This window comes from Perca fluviatilis, chromosome 19 (assembly GCF_010015445.1).
Source record: "Perca fluviatilis chromosome 19, GENO_Pfluv_1.0, whole genome shotgun sequence".
Taxonomy (NCBI): domain Eukaryota; kingdom Metazoa; phylum Chordata; class Actinopteri; order Perciformes; family Percidae; genus Perca; species Perca fluviatilis.
In genome coordinates this window covers 10,193,029-10,219,694 of record NC_053130.1, presented here as the reverse complement: position 1 = coordinate 10,219,694, position 26,666 = coordinate 10,193,029, and the positions used below count along the sequence as shown (strand labels likewise).

The 26,666-nt window shown below is 39.7% G+C and overlaps 1 protein-coding gene across 3 annotated transcripts; it reads right to left on the bottom strand.

Annotated features, from left to right (window-relative positions):
• Positions 1 to 423: 423 nt before the first annotated feature.
• Positions 424 to 26,666, bottom strand: pank1a (pantothenate kinase 1a). 3 transcript variants are annotated; one of them, XM_039783111.1, is made up of 8 exons: positions 25,942 to 26,651; positions 12,453 to 12,599; positions 11,786 to 11,991; positions 10,375 to 10,628; positions 8,994 to 9,170; positions 8,583 to 8,706; positions 6,998 to 7,123; positions 424 to 6,734 (listed from the first exon to the last, which is right to left on the bottom strand). In XM_039783111.1, the coding sequence occupies exons 1-8, from the start codon at positions 26,204 to 26,206 to the stop codon at positions 6,675 to 6,677; spliced, it is 1,359 nt and encodes a 452-aa protein (XP_039639045.1). In that variant the 5' UTR covers positions 26,207 to 26,651; the 3' UTR covers positions 424 to 6,674. The 3 variants fall into 3 exon arrangements, with proteins under 3 accessions (XP_039639045.1, XP_039639050.1, XP_039639046.1); XM_039783116.1 differs by lacking the exon at positions 25,942 to 26,651 and adding an exon at positions 25,186 to 25,393; XM_039783112.1 differs by lacking the exons at positions 424 to 6,734; positions 6,998 to 7,123 and adding an exon at positions 7,138 to 7,391 and having other exon boundaries at positions 25,942 to 26,666.

Sequence of the window (26,666 nt, the reverse complement as noted above, 5' to 3'; positions counted from 1 at the left end):
GCCAGACCCACATGACCCTGGCTGCAAATTACATTTGCTGCCGCTAGGGTGCGTCTAGATTTCTAGGCTACCATTGGGATGCCACTTCGGACAAATTTGACCCAATCCCCCAAATGTATCACCACAGCTTCACTTTTAACACCTTGTCCATTGTTATGTAAACCAATGTAGTCATCAACACCTGTTGTTTTCAACTGTTGAGTCAACTGTCACTTCTTTTTATCTTCCTGTAGGATTTTCAGCTCCAACAAACTTATACAATTTCACTTAACCATGTTAAATCATTTAAAGGAAATCACTGTCATTGCTTCTGCTATTTTTCTTTATTTTATTATTTATTTTCTGTCTTGTCTTTTTCTTTGTTTATTTATGTCTTTTCATAAACAGAGCAAAGTGAGTAAAGAAACATCCAGAACACATATCTTTCATCCAGTTTTAGTTTAATTCCTTTTGTAGAAAAAAAGAAATATCTTCACTTCAGTACATACGCATTGCACAAGGCAGGGAGCCATTATTATTATTTTTTTTTAATTTCAATTTCTTTTTTTCTAACCCTTTATGTTTTCAAACCGGAGTTAAAAGCAGCAGAAGAACTGACACCAAGAACCAGCACTTGGCTTCCCAAAACTTTCACACCCAGATCCAGATCACAGAAGAGCCAATGTGAAACCTGCACCGAAATCTAGCAAGCAGAAAATCATCATCCTGGCTGTGGACATCAAGAGCATCGATGCCAGTTAAAGACTTATTCAACATACCACATTTCCCCTTCACTTCTCAATCCCAAATATGACTTATTTAGCATGGCTACTTTTATTCAAAGTCAAATGGATCTGAATACAATTGAGAACATTTTATTTAAAGTGACAATAAAGGTAAAAAATAAAATAGATCCAGTTTGTGGGTTTAACACATGTACATTGTATGCCATTGTATTTTAGACAATCACTGATAAACATCTAGACATGTATCTAGTCCTAATGAGGAAAATCTCATCAATCATATACCACAAGCAGGTTAAAACAGACTCCTAAAAGGATTTGCTAATACTATTCATCACAGCTCTGGTAAAACTGCAGAGAAAAGTGGTTCGTCTCAATTCATCTTCTGTCTGCATTGGGACTGTAAATGAATTGCCGAGTCATGTTTGGGAAGCCAGGCCCTTAACAGCTGAAACAACGTAATCAACGGACAGATTGCTGGTGTAGAATATATCATATTAATATTATTTACAAAATCTGTACAATCAAATACACAAGGGTGAAAAGGTCCGTCCTGCTAGTCAAGCATTCCAGAAGACAGTTTGTAAAGGCTGGATGTGTTCACACAACAGGATGTTTGACCAGATTAACAGCCTCTGAGGAAAAGTGGGGTATAAAGCAGGCCAGAAGGTTATGTCACCGTGACTAGTATTGCAAAGTGAGGTTTGACAGCAACAAGGTGTTTACAGTTTAATATCTATCCTGAACTAACACTGTCAAGATGAAAAATTAACCAGGGCCCTTGATCCAACAACAAGCAGTTTGGATGGAATGAGGGTCCGCCATGACAGAACCATTCAGAAATAGCTGTAGATAAGTATGATTATGTCACACAGATCACACTGAAAAAAATATACTCAGTGCGCTCAGTTTGGTGTGTAATTCGGCCTAAACCATCCTGTTGCGAGCATCCATCTTAAATAGTGTTAACAACTATATCAGCAGGACAGAAACTTCAAGAGGAGAAACTCTCTCCGTCAAGATTCAAACAGGATTTCTAACAGGGGCAAACTAACAGGGTTGCATATATATATATATATATATATATATATATATATATATTTTTTTAACATTTACAAACAAGTGAAATTAACTCTGGGGGTGAAAAAGGTGAGTTTGTTAAAATGGACAAAGGGATCGAGGGATGATTTACTGCATAGCCCGTTGGTTAGATTTTCACTATGGATGACATGGCATTTGCCGTTCGATGGCGCTTTAAGCCAAAGCTCCTTGCAGTGCCGAGAAACGCATACTGATCTGACTACAGGTGGTCCCAGTGGGAAATGAACCCGAAAAACAAAGTGTTACTGAGGTTTAAAACCCAAACTCACAACTCAGACCGTCATCAAACAAATAAACACCCACATTTTTGACTCATGACAACAGAAGAAACTCTAGGCTTAAAAGCTAATTTACTCAAATTCTTGCCTCATCCCTTATCTATGTTGTAGTCACAGAAAATGTGTGAAAAGGACAAAACCTCACAAAAATGTCAACTACAGTGCAAGATGTTATACTGCTTTAAATAATGCGTTTCACGAGTGTTGTTGCTGAAAACAACACGCTTTATGTGAAGAATTTCAATTCCAGCAAGTGTTATTCCTTTTTTTTGTTCTCCAAAATACTGAAGCTGCAGTAGTAAATTAGTACACTAGTTAGGTACAAAAATACTACAAGTATTTGAACGCATGAGATCGCCATGACAGTCTGTAACTCTGGCTTGAAACTGTTTTAGATTAGTTGAGCATGAAAATGATGTTATAACTTGCAATTATACCGTCACCGCGGACATACAGGTACACTTTAAAAATGAACAACTTTCCAACCCATGTCATTGATCTTAAAATGAACACCCGGACTGAGCCACATGTTAAAACAGCATAGTGTAACATGTTAAAACAGAATAAAATGCTCTACTTGGGCTGTTCTGAGATAAAATGCTCTGCGGGACAGTGACGGTATGGGTTTAAAAAAAGTTACAACTCAAGTGCTGTAAATCACCACGTTTGATAAGGCTTCTTCAGCCTGACAGAGCAGGATAGCAGGGATTTACATTTCTGGAAACAGTCACACTGGTTCTATTGTGCCAACAAAACAAAAAATAAAAAAAGTAAAAGAAATTCTTCACAACAGTATATTCAAATCACAAGGGGAAAACACATTAAACCACACTATTACTTACTACTTGCGACAAAAACAAAGGATAAAAATAGTAATAGGACATACCTTTTGAAAAATGTTCCCAAACCAAATAGTTGCCCAAAACATCTAAAATTCAAGTTCATTTAATTAATAATGATCAGTGATGCCTTAAGGATGCTGTGGCTTTTCAAATGATCAAACTTTATTATTAAAACCACTGCAGTTCAAGTTAATGTTTCTCTCATAAGAAGACTCACTCGGGGCCAACAGGTGAGTTGTGAATGCCACAATCTGATATTCAAACTGTGAATGGGTGTTAACTGCACCGAATATTCTGTTACAGTACAATGGCAAAGAAAACGAGCACAGAAAGCAAGAGTGAAACCCAAAGATGGTTGCATTCACAACGTTACAAACACATGGAGGTGAAGTACAGCAGGTAAGAAATTGAAATTAAATCACACAGGAAACTGAAGGGCACAGACTGGTGTAACAAGGCTAACGCACAGTGAAGGCGACGGATTGGGGTTTTCAGATGAGAAGAAGGGGTAGCACAAAATAAACCAACACCAGCCTGATTTTAAAGCTGAGTGGTACCTGACAGGTCGAGGCCACTATTATCATCCAAACATGAGTTGGAACAAGGCAAAATATGAAAACAAACCAAAAAAAAAAAAAATTTGCAGCGTCATAGCAGCTGAAAAAAAGCAGGATCGAACACACTGATGATTCAATGTTTCCAGAGGAAATGGTTTGCGAAATTCCAAACTCCTTTTAAAACAATACTACTTTAAAAGTATATCACCACAGGTTTACTCGTAACTCTTGCATAAATGTTGGTATTTGGATTATTGAAGCTAATTGGTAGTTAATAACGCCTATTACAATCAAAGTATCCATGGTAGATATATATTAATTTTGGACTTTTGGTTTGTATCAACTGCAGGGGATCTGCTCTTTAAAAATGTGATTATTCTGTATTCTGTTACCTGATAAGTTTATTAAAAAGGACAAAACAAAAATTGGAAATCACAAAAAAGGACCCTCATCTATTTTGATTCTGTGCAATCTATAATTTGCAAACACAATTGCTTCAACGGTAAAAATTTTAAATGTTAGTGTATTGTGAGTTCCTGTGGATAAAACATCAGCTTAAAATAACAACTCTCGAAGAACTACGTAGCCTAGAATCAAACTGCCCTTTGTCTTGTCTGTTTAGAAATTAACACAAAAAGAACTGAATAGCAGCAAACATGTTATTTGTTGTGGTCAAAGTGTAGTCCAAGGGTATGTTAGAAGGTGAAGAGGAGATAACTGCAATCACTCAATTTTGTCAATGAGACGTCCAGAATACTTGCCTAACATTACTGCAACATAACTGATAAGGATTTCACCCTTGTTATAATTACTGTAGGTGAAATATAAAACTCCTTGTACACTTGTACATCAGGCTCAGAAACACAGAAAACTAACACACCCCAAAGTGTTGGTAGTGTTTGCTTGGAGGTATTTTAACAACAAATAATGTGGAGTACAAAAAACCAAAAAGGGAAAGAGCACAGTTTTTCTGCTGGCGAGTAAAGGCATGTAGACAGTGGTACTTAATATGTAAAGCAGTGGACAGTGGAGACCGCACCACTCAGCGTTACTGTTCAATTGCTTGGACAATAAACAGAGATAAAAGGCTGTAAAGGTCCCAGCTGGGACAGGAAACATTACAGGAAACTCTACACCATGGTTCTCTAAAACAGCTATGATGCAATAATTCTATAATTAATTAACGATGACTGGAAAGCTCACTCATGACAAAGCCTCTTGTCATGCATAATAACATAACAGGATTACAGGTAATTCAGGCAAGCAAGAAGGGTTTCCATCCTAGAATCTCAGGCCATGGTTTCACTACAATTTGAACTATTAGTATTTTGTAAATACAACATTCTTTTAAAAAAAAAAAAAAAAAAAAAAAAAAAATCGCTTAAATGTCTTCTATCTTTTGCATAAGTGTGGTTAATTCTGATCTTCTGCAAATTTCCCTCTAAACACAAGTTAGTCAATCTGGACCTGGGCATGTTCAATACCCCAGGTTTTCATGGTTGAAATGAAGCACACAGTCTGAAATGGTAAAAAAAAGTGATAATTGGGGTTGTAGCTGGGAAATGTTGGCCAACTACTATGATATTTTTCTCATTGTTTTTGAGTACAAAGTGGGGGAATAAAACTGCACCTACCCAGCAGCACTTTCAGAATAAATCATTAACTGTTGTGCACAATATCTGCACCATTATACAGTAAAAACAGAGTCTAATCTACAGTAGATACATTGATTTTGTTGATGGAAAATATGCATTAGTGTATTTTACAGGAGGGGCAACTATTGGCTAAAAGCATCTTGGTTCCCATTGTCTTCCAAAAGATGACACCATTCTTCTGCATTTGCATCTACTGCTGAACCCTTTTTATGCGAGGATTCACATGGAGCATTTTTAATCGCAGCCTGTGTTAGCTCAGCCTGGCCGCCTCATTAAATCACACTGCAACATCCAAACAAGGCAGGCCTCCACTCTCCTGAAGTAATGCTGACAGATCGGGAAGGGTAAGAGAAAAGAAAGGATGATTCCCTACAGAGATTACAAAAATCCCAAAGTATTTCACAAATTACAAACACAGGTCGCTGTGGCCGACTGGGTCCTGAACTGTAGTTGTGGTGATGCTAGTTAACAGAAATCAACAATGCGGGCACAGTTGTAGCGCCATCTGTTGAAAGACAATGTCTTGGTCCCGTCATCTAACACTAAACTCAACAGGTTAGGTATGCATGAGTGGCAATGTGGTGTTGTTAATGTTGTTTACATGTAGGCAGATGGAGGAGAAACACACAAAAAGCAAAGGCCATGTGCAGTCAGTGAGAAACAGAAAGAATCAAAGACTGTTTATAGGTTATCCATCTAGGCTGAAGGAGGCAGGTGTCGTACGAATCTCAACAGGATTTGGCTTCAGTGCACTCCTTAAAAGACTGTAGCATTGTTGTGGGCAGGTTTTTGTGCAACAAACAGGCAACAACAAATTGCCTCCAACCCTTAGCCGCTGTCACAACTGCTGTGCAGCTGCAGTTTGGAGCTGGGGGACCACTATCTGTGGTCTTGATGGTTTTACAGCATTGACTGTCTGCACACTGACAGCTGAAGGCAGGAGGCATTGCTGGTCAAATTATGTTTATGTGGTCACAAAAACAAAATCTTGAGTCCCAGCAGGTAAAAATGCCCAATTACTTATTCAAGAGTAACTTAATTTCTGTGCAGACATCCTAAATTAAAATAGTGTTGCACAAATAGTTGCCCGTGGAACCACAGCCTCCAGGACTTAATGCTACAGTAGCTATTCACACAAATACATAGTGACAAAAAACACTAAAATACTCAATCTGTGCTTCCTGACACAGGGCTGATTACAGGAATCAACAGAGTGATTACAGGAAACCATAAATTAAAGATTACAATATTAAAACCTCTATGATAGGGGGACTCTGTTTGGGAAGTTTAGGAGATGAAAGTTAGAGGTTATCATTATTTACAAGTGTTAAATTATTAAAATGGCTTTTCTCAGTTTCTGTGTCTCTCTTAGTGTCTCTTAGCGGCCTCTGTGAACGGGACCTTTCAGCAGCATCAAAAGTTGATGACGTCACAGCATCGCAAGTTGATGACATCACAGCATTCAGGGGTGGATGACATCGTCTTGCCGAGGGTTGATGATGTCACAAGATAATTTCTTTTACGGGTCCTCTGTTGTCTTGAGCAGCTCCATCAGCGCCCCAACAGCTCCAAAATAACCCTGGTGCAAACACACATACACTTTTTACACATACTGTATGATGTGAGTTTTACTGAGTGCCTGCACGTTTCAGGAATCCAAAACGAAGACTTTTTATTAATGATGCCTGGGATGATATTTGGTTTTGTTTAATTTAGTTCAACAAAACTAAAGCTTTAAAATAAAAAAGGAGGTTTGAGTTTTCACCCTGACTTCCTTCAGGTTTGACTAGGAATCCACAGCTCGGTTAAATCCATCCTATAGTTCATTAGTTGAGTGCTCACCTCGTGTTCCAGGAAAAGGGCTCTTAGTTGTCCTTTAGACCAGAAGTCCATGGCATAGGCTAGCAGTTTTGTGGACACTGTGTTGATACGAAGGAAGTTCCCAACAAACACCACACGCTCGATTTTCTGATACGAAGAGAGACATTAAAAAAGTCAGAAAAATCTAGGCCCATTATGTGTGTGACAACTATGTCAAAAGCAACAACAACAAAATAAATCCTCATTTGAACATATGAAAGGCTGGAGTGTCCTGGTGGCCCAGGGCCGATCCTGAACTGCAACGTTTCCAGTTTCCTTCCGACCGGGGACATTTGTTGTATGTCAGTTCCCGTTTCTCTTTCCTCTCATTTCCTGTCATCTCTCTACCACTGACTCTATTAAAGTTGGATAAAGTCTTCGAAAAAGAAAAAAAGAAAATGTGAAAGGCCAAATGTTACTGTACATTTAGAATACACTGATGGCACATAATTATGATATATAATATTATAAAAAAAATGTAATCTGTCCTTCAACATATTAATAAATAAAAGTAAGATAGGGTCATACATTATTTAAAAAAGAACCTGAAACAGATCAGTAAGTAGTGTTCAGAATGCAACACCTGTTCCTCAACACATGGTGGTGCTGGAGAGCTGATCAACTGGTTACCAGTAAATCTCTTGCTCTACTAAAAACGCCTTATAGTCTAGGAGCACTAACGAATCAGCAACCAACCAAATGCTGGTTAAATTTAGTTTTTTACCAATTTAAAAAAAACTAAAAAACTAAACCTTTCTTGCGTGTCATGGAAATATATAATTTGCTTCTTCACTAGGCAGCTAGTGGAACATTAAAGATAATTAAAATCAAAACAGGACAATTGGTTAATTCCATTGCATCAATATAAGCCCTCAATCCTACGGTTGGTGGAAATGTGTGTGCGTCTTTGCTGCAGCTCTGTGTGCAGTGATAGCCCTGTACAATGCTGCTTGATCGCCATGCCACAATGCAACACTGTAAAGAAGCTCACAGCACACAGAAAGACTCCAGACTCCAGAAACCAGCAAGTTTGAGTTCGGTTTAACTGCTGCCACCGAAAAACTTTCAAATCCCGCTTTAACAGTCGTTTCATTTTTGTTTCATTTAACCATTTACTTATTCATTTCAGTCATTAAAGTAATACACTATTACATTAAACCACTTTTGGTTGTGGTTTTATTTTTGTGATGCTGATGTGGTTCCAATTAGCACCGACAATCCCACAATTATTTGAAACTCATCAGCATTCACCAAATAGTTTCAAAACATCACCAGTGATGGGATTTTAGGGGTTTAAGTTTTAAACATAAAACATAACATCTTGCAGCAACAACCATACAGTATAGTTAGCATAACAGTTTTTATGTAAATGTCCCTCTGTAATTTAGAACAAACCTGGGTAAAAATGAAGCACATACAGAAATTGTGTGTTGGGTGATAGGATCCTGTGTGTGTCTCTGTGTGTGTGTGTCTCTGTGTGTGTGTGTGTGTGTGTGTGTGTGTGTGTGTGTGTGTGTGTGTGTGTGTGTGTGTGTGTGTGTGTGTGTGTGTGTGTGTGTGTGTGTACCTCATTGACAGCACACATCCGTGCTATGGATCCTATGTTGTTAGTGATGGTGACCAGTGTGGCTCTGGCCAGGTCTTCCTTACTGATGCTGTCTCGCTTCTCTTTGCTCATCATGTGGCCAAAACTGTAAAAACAGACCATAAGAAACACAGCATGTAAAAAAGATCTGTCATTTTACATGTAAACATAAATGCACAGACCTATTTAAGTTTGATGAACTCTTAACAAATTAAATGAAAAAGAAAAAAAACCAAATAGCCTCTGTAAATGTTAATAACCTTCAGAACAACAGTAAACAAGTTGTTTGACAAAGCGTGTGTGTGTGTGTGTGTGTGTGTGTGTCATGTACCCTGTCAGCTATTATTTCATACACCATTTGCTGGTATGTGTATTTCTGTCCTCTGCACTCACCTGGATGCGACAGCAGAGCCCTGCAGGCCAAAGCGCTCGTAGTCTCCTCCGTAGATATCTTTCACTAGTTTGTCCACGTTGGTAGAGTCGCCCTTGCTGGCCATTTCCAACGCCTCCTCGAATGTCTCGCAGCCCGTCAGCAGACAGCAAAGGCCCAGGAATGTACCACCTCCCAGACTATAGGTAAGAGATAAAGCCAGAGATATTGTGTGAGGGAGACAATAACAGAGGAAAAAGAGTTGGAGAAGAAGTGAAAAACACGAGTGTTAAAATAAGAGAACGAGCAAGAGGTAGGAGTAAAAGTGTTAAAGAGGAAAGATAAAAGAGGGGAATGGATAATAAGAGAGGAAGGAGTAGATTTGAAGGAAGGAAGTAAATGGAGAAAGAGACAATATGAGAAGGGAGGAGAGAGGGAAAAAGGGGGTGTTGAAGATGTGTTTGTTTTTTTGTCTGAAATTAATTATGCAAAGATTTACTTTACTAAATAAAATTCCTATCTACTTCTGTCCTCAGCTCTAAGATCTGTTCCTAGTACTTCAGTCTCTTACGCCACCATTCTGTTTGGGCAATGCAGACCAGACCTCTAACGTCTCTAAACAACTTTTAATTCCTGTATGTAACGTGATGCAAAATACACATATAAAAATCTGGGTGGATGTAAGAGAAAAGAAATTCAACACAAAATAATTCAACATATGAATATGGGACAGTTGTTTTGAAATAATACTAAATAATCTTCCTTTGCCCAGCATTGATAAAAAAAGAAAGAAATTGTGACAGATAATTAGGAGGCTTGTTAAATAAAATATAAATGTAAAATAACCAAACCAAGTTTTTCTCATTATGTCTGGAAGGGGCTTTCTTTGATCTTCCGACCGTTTTTAACAGCTCGCTATCTAATCGCAATCAACTGCTACTATTACGCAAGTAGCAAAGTACACAAGGTAACCAAAGAAAATGAACGGCTGGAATTCAAACAGCTGATTCTGGCTTATCTGCCGGATCTACTGAAGCTAGAGTATTCAGCCACCTTCACCCTTTGCACATGTTATGCATGCAAAACAACTTCAAGTTCAAAACATGTTTTTTTTTTGGGCTCGACGTGGACTTTAGTGGAACAAATTAGTTTTGTCTTTTCATTGGTTTTGGGCCCAGTTGATAACAATATGCAAAATATATCCCTTTACACTAGGCCTTGTTCCCCAACATTAACATTTTTTAGTGCCGTTAATTTCAGTCCAATGTTTCAGTTAACCAGGTCACTATAATAGTAATAGTAATAGTAGTAGGTGGCAGCTTGCTGTGAGGTTGCAGATTTTAGCTGGTGGTTGTAGTTGCACTTGATTTTATTTTTTTACATTTGTCTATCTACCCTCCTCACCTGGTCCCAGTCACCCGTTTGTAGTTGTTCTCAGAGTACACGGCCAGTATGGAGACCCCAGAACCGATGTTGACCAGCAGCATGGGGAAAGGGTTGTCCAGGGTGCAGGTCGTCTTCACGCAGCTCTGGGTGTCTGATGGGTTCTGGAAGTAGTAGCCCTCTGGGTGTCCATTGAAGCTCACCCGGTCCACGAAGAGCAGGCCGCGGATCAGGCAGTCCAGCTCGTCAAGCTTCAGCAGCTCCAGGTCAGCCATCTGCAGCACAAATGGAGGACACTATTTTAGCAAAACACTATCAAACGGGTTGTAACTGTTTGAGATGATTTACAGTAAAAGATTATATAATGCACTTCAAATGGATACTTAATAATGTTGGTAAACTTTCCTCCCAGTGTCCAGACGTCCCTACTCACAGGCCAGCCGAAAGCCTGCTGGAACTACAGATTGTACTTCCGCATACAGACACAAAGAGTATGGAAGCGGATCGAGAGAGAGAGACCCCCCACCCCCCCGGCGCGGCGCAGTGCAATCTGGTAGATGTAAGTTATCTGCCTTTTGAGCGAAAGGGAATACCACAGCCCCTTTTCTCTTTTTTCTCTGGCTATGTAGCACCAATTTAAAAAAAATGTATGCGCCATTCTAGTGCACAGCAGTAGCAGCCCAGTTTTATGAGGACACCCTCTTTTTAGCGGTAAAATACTTTTTTAAGACTCACATGTGCAAAAGGTCTTGGATCAGCTCAGTTCATGCTGCAGTGCTGAGAGAGAGTTCATTGATCCTACTGCACTGCAGAAAGGGTCAATGAACTCAGGTAAGCAGGCACTGAGACAGATATCAGATAACAAATGCGCTCACTTCCAAAAATCATGCACAAATGTATAGATAACCTCAACACAACTCAAATCAACTGCAAATACATTGACACAGATGGACAATTTTGCTCAAATCAGATTATAACTGGTGAGAACTTTAATTCTGTATACTTTAAATGCGACAGAGCTGTTTACGTGTCCTAGTTAGCATGAACTGGGGCTTCAACTAACGATTATTTTCATTATCGATTAATGTGCAGATTATTTTCTTACTTAATCATTTGGTCAATATAAATAGGTAATTAAATGTTGTTTTATCCGACCAACAGTCCAAAACTCAAAGACATTCAATTTTGTATAATGTAAGGCTACGAGAAGCAACAAATTCCTACATTTGAGAAGCTGGAACTGTCAAATGTTTGCCATGTTTGGTTTAAAAATTACTTGTGATTAATTGGTTATCAAAATAGTTGCAGATTAATCTTCTGTCGATCGACTAATTGTTGCAGCTCTATCAGAAGCCAAATGTTTGCAGTGAGAAAGATGCTAATGGTAACTTTTCTTTTCCTTTCTTAACGCTGACATTTTCTCTGGCCTTACTGTTCTGAAATCATTCTCGAACTTGTACGCCCCGCCTCCGGTGGCGCAGAGTGTTGTGTGCAAACTGGAGAAGTTCTTGTCACGGCCCATCTGGATGAAATGGTGCATGGCCTGCGTTGGGAAGCGGATGAAGTGCAGGTTCCCCGTCCTGCCGCACATGGTCAGGTTCCTCAGCTCCAGGTGGACGTCACGGACGCCTGTTTTACCTGAGTGAGGGAGGAATTATTTTTACACTATACTAGATTCTGGCCGGATGTACTCATGTGGATTTATAAATTGTGCACACACACTCTACGAAAAGCTGTGGTCAAAGTTTATCGGAGCACTTTTATGACCTACAAAAATGTCATTTCTTTATAATGTGGTGTTGTTCAGCTTCAGAACCTTTGAGGTGAATGATCTGGTTTAATGAATAATAACTGAACCTGAAGTCAAGAACAAAACACCTTATCAATCTTATGCAATCCAATAGTTACACAGACTGTAAAATATATCCTGCTGTCTTCCTGTGAAGTGTCCATGACCCGACTTTCCCTGTTTTAGATACACAAGTGAGTTAACAGATGCAAGTATATGGGAGTGACCAGTTGTGTGTGTGTGTGTGTGTGTGTGTGTGTGTGTGTGTGTGTGTGTGTGTGTGTGTGTGTGTGTGTGTGTGTAGACATACCATAGGCCACGTTTGAGGTGAGGTAGCGGCGGATGGACTTGAGGTTTTCCACTTCTTCCTGTTCTTCCTCTGCAGTTATATCGACTGGCTCAAAGTACACCAACTTGACCAAGGTGCCACCGATGTCCATACCGAACCAGGGGAAGGCTAAGAGAGGTGAACGAGAAGATTGTAATTAACTGCTTTACCTATAAAAACAACACATACTACATACCAAAGTGAAAAAAAACAGGATTTGACTGACGCTAATAATCACTTCTTTTTTTTTTTTTAAAGATGACTATTAAGATGCAAAGAAATACATGTTTTCAGACTTTTTACTTTTGTCAAGGCAACAGAAATGTATTTATTTAGACCAAAGCAGACAGTAGCCATGTTATAAAGTACCTGTGAATAAAGAGGTGTCATTATGCTAACAGCCAAAATACAGTACATACAATGTCTGATATGTGATCATAAATAAACTTATTATATTGTTACTGATCATGTTTTTGTTATCTGAATTGGTCAACGCTTGGTCAACGCACATCATCCAACCCTCAATGGCGACTGTCTTCCCAACCAGGTTAAACACAGCTAAGAGAATAACATTGATTCAATGATTTTCGTCTAAGTGACCCTTAAACAGACCGAGAGAAAGAAATAAAAGATAACTATTTAGTAATTATTCAATATAAGTCAGTGTAATTCTGTATTTCTATGGCTTAGCAGTGAAGTGTGTGGAACTACACTGTAGACTAGAGTGGAGCTGAAACAATTTGTCCATTAATCAACAGATATTAACTGTCTGAAAATCGTATGTATCGTGATTCTTTTGGCAACGATTTTTAAAATCAATTCTTTTCCCTATTATCGATATTTTTCATGGTTTTATTTTACCAATGATTGACCTAAAAATTTTCTGTTCATGCAGTACAGCTGCTGAGTTCAACAAAAATCTTTCAGCACAACCAGCTATATAAAACAAAACACCGCCACAATCACCATGGAAACAGTCAACCCTCCTCCTCCATCATCTCCTCTTCTCCTTGTCTCTTCAGCCTCCTATTTTCTCTTTCGCTTACCTACGTCTCTCAGCCTCTCTACGGTGTTCTCATACACACTATCTTTCTTCCTCATTCTCTTTCCATCTCCTTTTTGGCTTCATCCCTTTTCACTTACTTATCCTCCCTTCTTGCTCCCTCAGTTTTCTATTTTCTTTTCCCTCTCCCGGTCCTCTTACCGTCTTTTCATGCTTCTTGTTTCTCGATCAATCTAATTCAATTAAAGTAAGATTTACTGGCATGGATGGAAGACATCTGATAACGCAAGATGTTTTCAATGCACCACAAAGCAACTACTATATTAGACGTAGAAGTACATCGGCCTTTCTTGGTTTTTCAGTCCAATTCAGAAAGCTTTATTTACATGATAATTAGACCTGAAATGTTTACTTTTGAATTTGTTTAAAAAAAAAAAAAATTAATCTGCACTTAATTTTTAAGCAAAATGACAAAAAGAAATATAATATAAAGTCTAGTTGTGCTACATTGGGGGACAAGACGTCACACAGTGACAGTGGAGTTGCCTTGAGTTTATAAAAGCCTAAATTTAAAAATAACAAGTCAAAGTGAGACAGAGAGAGAGAGAGAGAGAGAGAGAGAGAGAGAGAGAGAGAGAGAGAGAGAGAGAGAGAGAGAGAGAGAGAGAGAGTTAAAGAGAACACTTGTTTCCAAAATGTTAACAACAATCCCCTATCAAATGTATTTACCTTTGGCAGAAAGATTCTATTCTAGCTATGCATATGTTTAGAAGCCACCTGCACTTATCTTTGCACTGGCAGTAACAAATATCTGGTTATTCTGGTTTAGGAAGGCAAATGTTTCATAATGTTGTGCTCTTTCCTTGTGACAGTCATGGTGAGACAGTGAGGTTACTGAGGGTCACATTAGAGAGGGACACTCAGCATTCTTTTAGTCTTTGAAACATTAAAAGGTGCAGTAGGCAAGACTTATAAAACTAACTTTCTGTCATTTGCTGAAACTGACCCTATGTTCGAGTAGAACTACATGAAGCAGGTAATTTAAAAAAGAAAATCTGGCTCCTCTGGCACCACCTACAGCCTGTAGTGCGATTTGCAAAAATCCACCGCTCTCTGTTCAGATGCGGACTGTTTAGAGACGATGTGACCGACAGGTAATTGTAACTGGTCCCTATACGCAAACAATGTCATATCATAAATGATAGGGGAACCCAGCACCGGCGATTATGAGCTTTTCCTCCATTTTCATGGAACTAATGACTTGGTAGGAACAAAAGTTTACATCGTATGTTTCTCTGGGATCAGCCAGCGCAAAGGACGTCTATATTCCGATTGGTTGCTGCAGTTTGCCGCTGCTTGCCGCTGAACAGCGTCATAGCTCATTACCATAAAGTTGACCAAAGTTCAACTTTCTGATTGACGCTCTGGACGCTCAAAACGCTCAAAACGCCCAAAACGCGACGCCGACAGATTTGACGCTCCTTGCAGCTGAGAGCAGCCAGCTTCCATTGAAAATGAATGACTTCCGGTAAGTCCTGGATCTTCACAATCCTACCTATGGCACCTTTAAACGTTTTATAAGTGTTCCACTGTTCGCGACACACTCACTAAAAACATGTTGTGGAAAGCAGCAGTTGTCAACAATATAATGTTCAATCCAAATATTTTCTGCACGGTGACAGGCCAGAGTTAACTGAGCCACCCAGACACTGCAAAACATGCTACTCCACAAATGAACATTAAATCATACAAAAGAAACCGCTCATATGGGTGATGAAATGAAACACAAAAATAGTGAAAAATGGCCATCAAAGTTTCTTTGGGCCAAGATAACATCTTTAATTGTCTTGTTTTGACCAACCAACAACCTCAAAAATATTGCATTTACTGTCACATTCGACAAGGAAAAGCAGCAAATCTCACATGTGAGAAGCTGAAGCTAAGGGATATTTGGCATTTTTGCTTGAAAAATTATGAAACAAATCAAAATAGATTAATTTTGCGTATAACTGGTGACGTTTTAACCTTTCCTGGTCCTCTCTGTGCTTGCAGCATTGCCCTCGCATGATGATAAGGAGATTGAAGGGAACTGAATGGTTCAGTCTGGCTTATTGAGGCAAAGTCCACTTTTAGATTAGAGCCACCAAATTTGAGTTTGGGATGTCAGGTGTTAGCTTGTAATGCTGTTCGCAATTTGTGCTACTTCTGTCTTTGCTGTCCAAATACAGTAAGGTAGCATTAACAATCTAACAGTCATTATGATAGACAGTGGTGGTATATACTATATGAGCAGCAAGTTACAACCTTCAAGTGCTTGACTTGAACTTAAACAACCCTCAATCTAGTGTTTATTGTATATCATATCACATGTTGATGATACTGTAAACAGAATCCTCATCACATGTGATAAACTTACAGTGACTGTGTGACAGCATTGTGTATAATATACTACAATTCCTTAACAACAACATTGGGCTGAACTAAAAATTGTTACATCCTTTTTCCTGTTCTTTTCTTGAAGTTTAACATAGTAATTAACACCTGACAACAGTATAACATCTAATACATTATTCCTGCCATAGTGGCACCTCTTAATGCTCAATATGTTTTGTTAAAAGTGTGTTATAGTATGTGGTGGTGTTGTATTGATCTGTATTATATGATAATATGGAGTATTTTATTGAATAGCAATGTATAGACGTAATCCCTCTTAGTCATCACTTATTACCCACTAGAAGTGTGTGGCGGTGTCTGTATCTGCAGAGACTCTGCCCTTTGTATTTTTTTTGTTCTTCTTATTTTTCTGTGTGCGTGAGGTTTATGGGCGTCAGCAAATAGTCGTTGGGCCTCACATGGGTGTGTCACCCCCCCCAGCCAATAACAGTGTGCAGGTTGTACAGCCAGTTCTCATTCCCAGGTACCTCCGTGCCCCTTGGTGCCTCATACTGATGCACAAGTTTACACATACAGACAGACAGGATGAAGCTCTGCATTCACACAAAATGTGGATGTGCTTATTTATGCTTCAGAACGTAACTGCTGTAAAACAGTAAACAGTAAGCGATACTCTCTACATATTATAAATTTAAAGTGTTCATAGTCTCGCTTTGCCAGACCTTCCTCCACCGCGGCGCTGCCGAGGAGAGTCTGGTTAGTCCACACAGCATTCCGGGATAGGAGAAAAACATGCTCTGGTTTATTGCCATTTCTTTAAACCAATCACAATCATCTTGGGCGGTGCTAAGCACCGGGAAAAGCCGCGGTGCCGCTGCAAAATAGACTCGGGAAGGAACTTGTTTTGGTGGAACGTGTATGTTCAAAAGTTGTTTTAGTTGGGCAACAGAAAACTCAGATTTGATAGATATTCTAGCTAGCTGTCTGGATTTACCCTGCAGAGATCTGAGAATAGGTTAACCGTAGTCCTCATAAATCGACCAGAGTTTAAAATGCCAACACAAAGGAAGACCAAGGCATCAAGCCTAAATGATTGAAATCCGGCGGAATTTCCGCCAGCAACGGAGCAATCCCGGAAGTAGAACGTCGAGGATATAGACTAAGGTGTTCATGGTATTTTGTGAAAGACTTTTGCGCACTGGGTCACTGAATCCTGTAGTACTCCCGTAACTGAAACCAACTTTATGACTGCGAGCACCACCATTGCTGCTGCCACCTCTCAGTGGTTGGTGTTTGGTTACATTATAGCAGGGGTCATCTATCACCTCATTTATTGTTTGGTTGACTTTTTGTTACCATCCCCTCTCACCTACTGACCTGCTCTAATGTCTGTAAACATGAACTGAGAAGCAGAGATTTTGTGTGTCCACTCTGGAAAATTCCCTTGGCTGATTAAAAGAAATAATAGGTCAAATAAACTGAAATAGAGCTTATATAATAGACTTTTTAAACAACCAATTCACAGATTGATATTGAACTAAACTACTTAATTATATTTTCCACTCGTGAGAACACTAATCTCAGATACATAACTCAAACCAACTACTGGAAAAAGAGGAAGCTTGATAATGATCTTTTTGTCTTTTTAATGTTTTGAGGTCAGGTGCTGCATCCTTGAAGCCATAAGAAGTAAAGATTTATAACAAGCACCAAAGCTAAGGCAGAACTGTGAAACGCTGGAATAAGAAATATGATCTTCTTCTCTGATATAATGGAAAGCAACACTGTTAGAGGCCAACTAAGGAACATGATGGTGTCTGTCTCAAGTGACAATCACATTTCCCTTCACAGCCTCAGCCAAAAACACACTCTCAACCAGCACATGACATGGTCTAAATAAAATAAAATATCTAAAAAGGTCTCTATTTCGACATCACAGTACCACAAATCAGGGCTTCTTCTCTGAAATAAATAGTCAATAGACAGTATTTTGTGTCAATGCTAATGCTGTGTCACAAATTGAAACTATTATACATGTATGTGCCAAGAAACTGCACATTTCCTTTACTAAAATGTAATGTCATAGTGGAAATTCCTCAAATTACACTAATTCTCGACATTATAATCAATACTAATAAGGTACACATCTATTCAGAGGGGGAGGAAATGTTAATTTAACAGCATGATGTTTCCTGATGAGTGCTTGTGGTTTCAGTTTTTTTTTGTGGCATGTCATGGTAAAGCATGAGGAAGAGGTTTTGTTCAAATCAAATATTGAGTTTGAGAAATTTCACACGTACAAATAATGGCAGCAGCATTCTTAATGTAACATGTATCCCTGTAACCTGAGGCCTATTAAATGACAACCAGTCAAACGTCCAAGCTATTTGACAGGTTTTTTCATTAGTCTACTCGAGATTTATTGATTGCATCTCTCCCATCATCATTCCCTTGTGCAGTGGAAAAAAACAATGACAGTAACAAAATTGCTACATGACACCAGGGGAAATATTTATTCTTTGCCGTCACTTGGAAGTCAGTGAAACGTGGCCGCACACCGACTAAAAAGACATAACACAATGTACTGGCCTACATTCTTTCTTTCATTCATTCACTGAAGCCCTGTGGCTAAATTTACACATACATCTTCTACAAAAACCCAGGAACTATAATGGAGCGGTCCCTCAGCAGATTCCTGTCAACGTTTCCTTAACCAAGGCATGTAACTCCCCCAGAGACGTCAAGTGTTGCTGCCCAAAGGTCACTAATTAAGCACTGCTGCTCCACCCTCAAACATCCATCCATGCAATGAAGTGAACATTTGAATGTCCTGAAGTCCTCAAAGTGCAGGGGGGTTTTATTTAAAAAGCAGACAGAAACACAAACATCATGCACACGCAATGTGTTAAGCTAAAGGTCAGTGTGGCAAGGAGCAAGGTTGGGGGGTGAGGAATGATTTGTATCCATGTAGGTGAAAGGTCTCTGGCATAACACACCTGTGCCTTACACTAATCACATGGAAGGTACGGTATATGTGTGTATACCGCCTGACTTAAATAACAAAGTGCAGAAGGCCTCATAAATGCATGTTTTTTCCACCATGCTTACTTTTCAAATTTCAAACTATCAGCAGCAACTGTTTTTGTTAAGCGCCCAATTGTTAAAAGACCTCCTTTAATCTCAGGTTTACCAGAGAGGCCTGGTGTTTGTGTGCAACAGGACAAGAACAACACTTGCACAGCACACTTATGTGATAAGACAAAAAATACAGCTGAACACTGTGTGCATATAGTGGGTATAATAATATGCACTCATTACTAAGCATAACAATATTTTGTCCTCTGTGTGTGTGTGTGTGTGTGCGTGCGTGTGTGTTGTCTGTTACTAGGCCTGTCACGATAGTCAATAAATCAATTAATCGCACGATAAAAAAAATGAGCTCGATCATTTTTCCGGCCGCGATAATTTCCATTTGCATGCTTGTTTGTTTTTCTCGTCTCTCTCTACCAAAGAGACTGGAGGACAACTCTCGGTTCCTTAAGCGTAGCGAGTGAACCCTCTTGTCAGTCCGCATGGTCTTTGTGGAAGCGGGACTCCTGGGGGAGAGAGAGACAGAGACAGAGACAGAAGAAAACGCTAGTTTGAGAGATTGGGGCAGGGTTTCCCGCAGCACTTTGCAGTTAGCGGCGTCAAAAAACTAAAAAGTATATGAGCGATATCAACCGTGTTACTCGGTCCCATTTTCTCCCTTTCATTTCAAAACACACAGCTGACAACCTGCAGGTGGAGCGGTTGGAGACGCTGTCCGGACATACAAGCAGTTTCAGGAAAGTGGCTGCATGTGTCCGACAATGCAAAGAACATTAACGGTACAAGCCTACAGCTGTCCGCGGACCAGTGTGGAAAGTATGTCAGAGGTGTGTGTGTTTTTGTTTTTGTGTGTGTGTGTGTTGTTGTGTGTTTTGTGTGTGTGTGTGTGTGTGTGTGTGTGTGTGTGTGTGTCGGCCCGCCCTACGAAGCTCCCCCGCAGAGAACAGCAGAAGCCGCACCTTCGCCAAAATGAAGACTGAAAAACAGAACTATTTTGGTACAAACATTTACTCGCCGTGTGGCAGATAGCCATATAGATAGATTAAATGTATTAATTTTATATTATTTAAATTTAATATTTAGTGTTAAATAATTGTAAAATGTAGTACAGAGTCTGTAGTCTATCGCACAAACACTCGAGGAATGCAGCAAACTTTTGACAGCCAGTAGGCTATGAATTGCCTGGGAGAACATGCGTGTCACAAACGTCAATTCCACAACTGTACATCAGCGTGAAAGACGACATACTAAAGGAGATCAAAGACATATTGTGGATATTTAAAATGTCTTCCAGTTCCAGTGTTAAATATTCTTTAGAAATAAAAGTGTATTGATCTTTGAAAAAGTGTACCTGCATTATTACGCCATTATCATTAGATGCAAATTGGTCTCTCAACAACAATATTATCGTTTATCGCAATAATTTCTGGGACAATTTATCGTCCAGCAAAATTTGTTATCATGTGACTCACTCTTACTCTTAGCTTGTTTTGTTATTTAAACAAACGATTGAGGAACTTAACTTGTCCATGAGTCTAATGACAGACAGGGGGGTCTGTGAGCATTTGAGTCTGGATCGGGCCAAATTCTTCTGTCCGAGCCCGGCCCGCGTCCGACAGGCATTAATAAATTTGTGTCCGAGCCCGACCCAGTTAAAATCAAATAGTTTTTTCCTCATACTAGTGACGCTAAGTTTTTGTGTGGAAAGCCCTTTTTTATTAAGCAACTGTAGGAAGGTATTCGGAAATGTCAACAGATGAGCGCATCAGCACACACGGGGCAACAAGCGCACGTTAATAAGCTGTTTAATTTAAAATGTTCAATGTGTTAACCTTCCCTGATTGCTTTGTTTCCGAGCGTGGTCAGAAAATCAGGGGAGACTCGTTACCTCCAGGGCCGACGTTAGAAAATGAATAACCACTAACTCTGCTCCGGTTGCATCTACAACACGTCTGCTTCCTCTTTCTCTATCTCTCTTCTGCCCACTTACCACACACACACACACACACACACACACACACACACACACACACACACACACACACACACACACACACACACACACACACACACACACACACACACACACACACACACACACACACACACACACACACACACACACACACACACCTCTCTTAAAGGAGCCGCAGCATCATTTTACAACAAATGTCTTACTGCGCTGTGACCAAGCCCGACCCGAACTTGACCATAATTTCTAAATATCTGTCCAAACCCGGCCTCGGGTCGGGTATCCATGCCTTAGTGAGCATCACTGATCGGCCAGCGAGCGAGCAATCCCGGATCAGACTGGAGCTTCTCAAGTCCGACAACATCGGAACAAATGCCCATGTTCAAACTCTACACAGCTGATTTCTTGCATGAAAAAGTGAATTTAGTGATGAAATAGCAGACAAAATAGTTGTTGGCTGCAGCTTCTATGGCAAACTACCGATCTAGATTCTAGAATAGATTGCTTTTCCTTGGGTTACAGGATGATAACACTGAATTTTAAACATTAGATTTTGCAGCTGAATTTGGCCTGTTGAACTTGAGGAAGTTGAAAATATATTAGTTGAAGTAGTACATTGTATTTTGCATATGCAACTATTTTTATTATTTATGTGATTTTTCAAGCAGAAAAGCCAATTATTCCCTTGTTCCAGGAAAATAATCCTTAGAAGAATTACTACTACTACAGCAGTTACCTCTACTGGCCATCCAGCAACTATTACTACTAGGTAGAGATGCACCAATAGACCGGCCAGTGACCGGAATTGGACGGTTTTCACGTCAGTCTGACATATGCCGATTTCATGCCGGTCAATGCTACAATTAATTGACAACATAAGTTATACGAGTTACAGTTCTCAAGAAACACCAAAAACCAAAATCACTATTATTGGATATTGGATGTGAAAAGAAGGAAATGGTTCTAACATCGCACTTTAGATGTGTGTGAATTTCCCACACCAGGAGTAATTTGTATAGTTCTATTTTATCAGAACATGAGGACAGAAGCCCCCCTCCCCCCAAACAAATCACCTACACCCTTACAGAAACTTGTGAGCACACACTGTTCAGAATCCATCTGCAACAGGAAGTGGTAGAACATTGACTTGACCTACGGCAGACCTTTTTGACAAACCCATATCTATCTTGGGAGTTAATCTGTGACTAAATTACACTCAAACTATAATCAGCTGGAAACTGTACTCATTGCCCTGAATTAAACATGTTTAAATTCACCACCTAATTTTACCAAAAAACACCCAGGGTTCTAAACTTAGGTCCTAATTTTACATTTTATGACTTTTCTATGATTCTCAATAGCTAAAATGTTCATTTTCTATGAGCATTGCCCATCAAATTTACCGCTCCAGCCCCGACCCACAACCACCTTGTATCGGCAGCCAAAGCCTAGTCTCAACAATTGAACTACTATGAAATCCCTCCCTATAGAGATTCCAAGAAAAGTATGTTTAATCCCTGTCTTCCTACATTATAACACCCTGTAACTCAATGTGAATTTTAGTCAAAACTCTGAGTCACACACTTTTGTTCAAGTCAAAATTTCTCAAAAACTGAGACCAAACATTGCATTAATTTGCCTATTCAGATTTATTTGAAAGCTTGGGCAAAAACAACTGCCGGCCTTGCAAATTAGTGCTGTAGAAACTGCTGCTAAAACTGCATGTAAAACTTCTTTCAACATATCTGTAGCACAAATCACAATTCCATTTAACAGTGCAGTTGCAGTATGATAAAATCTAACTTCTTACAATGGTCTTTCTGTGTGTCTATATCAAATTAATTTTGTTGGGAGAAGCACTTTTTCCACAACCCCTCTAAATACTGATACTAATAAAGCCTACTAATTCTTCTGAGCTTTCTGGTTTTATTTAAGGGGACCCCAAACAGTAGATGTGATGGTGCAACACGCCTCAGTGTGAATTTCCCCATTGTGGGATTAATAAAAGATTTTGAATCTTTGAACCTCCTTCAAAGCCACTTATCTCACCGACACATGTACACGGGTAAAAGAGAAAGTTTCCTCCACTTTCTTCCACTATTATGGTTTTGACATTATTAGATCTTGGTAAAAGCATGCTGCATGCTTATTGGCTAATTGACGCTGATGAGACATTTGGTATTGAAATTTGGTATTGAATGACAAGGCATTTTTCGATACTCACTACTAAGTAGACAATTCGATCGGTGCGTAAAAAGTATTGAATTCAGTACCCAGCCCTGTTCTGGGCTGCCAAGCTCAATTTGTTTGCCCATCCACCTATTCTGCCCACTACGGACCACTAACCATAACTCCACATACAGTGTGACTGTAATGGTATAACTTTAACTTTTAACAGTGTGTGCCAAATTGTCCAATAAAGCAGTTTTGCTCTGCACTGAAATACTGCACATTCACTCACTCAGTAAAGTATTTATTGTCTGGTTTAAACATTGGTATGAAAACAGATGATAAAATCACAGCTGGGTTTTTCAAATGAAAAATAATATAAAAGAAGTGTAAAAGAAACTGTAGAAAGAGCTGAAAATGGGCCTGCTTGTTAAAATAAATTGGCATTAAATTCTGGAACAGTCAATGAAAATTGCTGCCAAATTACTTCTGGTGTAAACCTGGGGTACTGCAGCCAGTGTTACCCAAAAATAACCCCAATCCAACCACCTCAAACACTGATTAGAAAAAAAATCTGAGGACAAAAGTGAAAAATCACATCCCCGAGGGGAATACATTCCAGGGTCAGCCCTCAGTAAGGGAAAGGCTTAGAGGGTTATCTGGGTTTATCAGGACGGCTGGCGTCCATCCAAGGATAACTCAGCTATAAACCAGGGGCGCTTTGACTGGACATTTCAAAGTTAACTGATGAAATGTCCACTTAATTACGTAATCTGGTCCAATTCTGGTGTGGGGCCTTTCTTTCTCAGGCTACTGAGCATCACAGCAACCACGGCCAATGATCAATGCCTTATCAGCTGTATGTTCATTGCAACATCACACTTCTCCAGTTATTTGTCCATCCATAATCACACCATACAGACCATACAGTATTACACTGGATGAAAAGAATGTCAATTTTTTTGTTTGGTGGAGTTTTCTCATGATAATTTTCCTGTTTTCAGATTGGTTTATTTAGCTTTTCATACTTACAAATGAACTTACTAATGAAATATCAGTGAAAGGAGAAAAAAGAAAGGAAAGGAGATAGCCAGAAAATGCAACAAGATAGCCGGTGCTTAAGTTAACATTGAATTTACAGTATTTCCACCTTGTAGCTGGAGCCACATTATGAATAAAGAACTGCACCCACAAAAAAATAAAAAGTGCTTCTGATTATGGGTAAGTGATTTGAAATAATAGTAAATACCACAACATTATCACAATATAGAGGTTGCTTTATTTACTTAAGCATCCATATTCCCTTAGTAAAAGGTTGATCCAATGCTCGGCCTATTGTGTCAAATGATTTCTTAGTGTTTTGCTGGATAAAATCTCATTGTTTTCAAAATATGTCTACTCTAGTGTGTCGAAGCTCTCATACTGTGAAAGATGTAGGTAGAAACTTAACTTATCATTCGTTTTTACATTAGAATGATTAACCACAAAATCTCAATAGGAGAATTCTGTTATTACGAAATCATACGGGGAGACAATAAATGATCAAATTGAACTATTGGCCAGCTCTGATTCTGATTAATGCAGTAATATGCAAGCTTCAGTTATATACACATGTGAAAGTAGACACTAAAAAGGATGTCTACAACTATTTCTCTCTGTCTCTCACTAACACAATTACAGATAGATTTAAGGAATGCTGACAAGATGGCTTAACAACAAGGCCCCTAAACATGCAGCTGGTCTCCCTCCAAACAATTCGGCATAAGAACAAGTTTAACCATGACAGCCACAACAAACCCTGGGGCTTGACTAAACAGCCCTGAAAAGGAGCAGTGAGGAAGTTGACACTGAAATTCCCTGCCATGAAGACCATATAGCTGCCTGCAAAAGCATAACAGCACATATGTTTATGTATTCAAGATTATACTCTTTGCCTTTTTATCTTGGTTCAAATAGCCTAATTCCAAGTTTTAAAGAGAAACTTAACCTCACCTAAAGAAAAAAAAAATGAGTATAGACATTTAAATCCTTTCTTTGTTTTAATAGGCTTTCTTAATACAGTGAAACACAAATCAGCTCACACTTACCAGGTTTCTTTTCACTTATAAGCTTCATTGTGAGGCAAAATATCAGCTCACAGGTGAAAAATCAAATAAACGATATTAGACACGTTTGTTAGAGAAGAGCTTAGAAGGCCTCAGTCAGTCTTGGGTATTTAAAGAGACTTCACACACTGAATAAAACGAGACTTTTCTACATTCTGCATAGAAACTGTGAAGTTTTCCTGATTATCTTTACTCACATCCTCCGAAATACTTGACAAATAAGGGGGCGGGGTCCCCCTGCCTCCTGAAGGCAAATGTCGGGTGTTGATTGGCCGAGGCAAGCCAGGCCCACTTATCAGGAGCTTTTTCACCACCGGGGAACCGACCAATCACAGCGCACCAAATTCAACCTAAACGCTCATAATAACAAAAGGGTGTCTCCCTGACAACAGCAGACTTGTAGATTGGAAAAATCAGCCGGGGACACTGACAACCTAGCTAGCTAATCTTATCAAAAAAAAAAGACCTGAAGGGACAGAATTGTTATCTGAAACACAAACCATCGAAACGATAATAGCAGTTAATAAGGCAGTGAACGGAGGTTTTGCTCTCTCATTACAACACGGCACGGTTGTGATCGGTATTACACAGCCCAAGGGTTGCAGTTTACCCCAGTTCATACAAACAACACACCACCGCTTCCACCATCAGAACAAGTCATACCAGATCATGCAGCACACTGAATAACTTAACGAGAGTCTAGCTATTACATTTGGTTTTCACAAGGTTAACACTTACGGGGTCTGCTCCGCCTCAACGACTCCGTCCTCCTCCGTAGCCTGCATCTCTTCGCCGGGGACCCGTTGCACTCCGCATCGTCCCCGCGGTGCAGATGATGCATGTTCTCAAACGTGCTGCTGTTGGGTCCGCCGGTGCTCGAACCGAATGTATTGCTACTGCAACAGCTGCCGTTAGCGTGAAACCCCCTCTGGCTCTGACAGTTGTTGACATGAAAGGGTCCCGACGCTCCTTTCTTGTCAATCATTGACTTTGCTTTATCCATGGCAGCAGCTAGCCTAGCATCTGCAGGAAAAACAAATGTACTAGCTAGCCCGGCTACTTTAGCTTAGCTAGCTATGTTAGCCCCGCTGCTTGCAAGCTAGTGAGACAGTAGCGCGAGCAGCTAAACCGTATCCTTTTCCGAAATGTAACGTATTTTACCATAGAATATTACGCTAAAATGTAACGCGCATTTTTTATATAATTATGTATAAAATGGAAATGCGAGCCGTCGCTAAAATACAGCGTTTTCTTTGAGGTCACTCGCGGTCATTTCCCCACATTGAGATTCTGGCAGGCGCAGCAGCAGCAGCAGCCGGTGTGTGGTGGTGGCGTGTGCGCGTGTGTGTCTGTGTGTTGGTGGACTGCTACGTCACACCAGCTCCTCCAGCCGAGGCCCGAACCCGTTTACCTCCTCCGACCGGTTTTCTCTTTTCTCAGAGATACACTGTCATTCTACACTT

Coding starts and splice junctions, on each gene's coding strand:
- pank1a (XM_039783111.1), bottom strand. CDS start 26,206: ATGGATAAAGCAAAGTCAATGATTGACAAGAAAGGAGCGTCGGGACCC. Junction 9,171..10,374: donor AAACGGGTGACTGGGACCAG/GTGAGGAGGGTA, acceptor TCTTACCTATAG/TCTGGGAGGTGGTACATTCC. Junction 6,735..6,997: donor CCCTTTTCCTGGAACACGAG/GTGAGCACTCAA, acceptor TGTTTGCACCAG/GGTTATTTTGGAGCTGTTGG.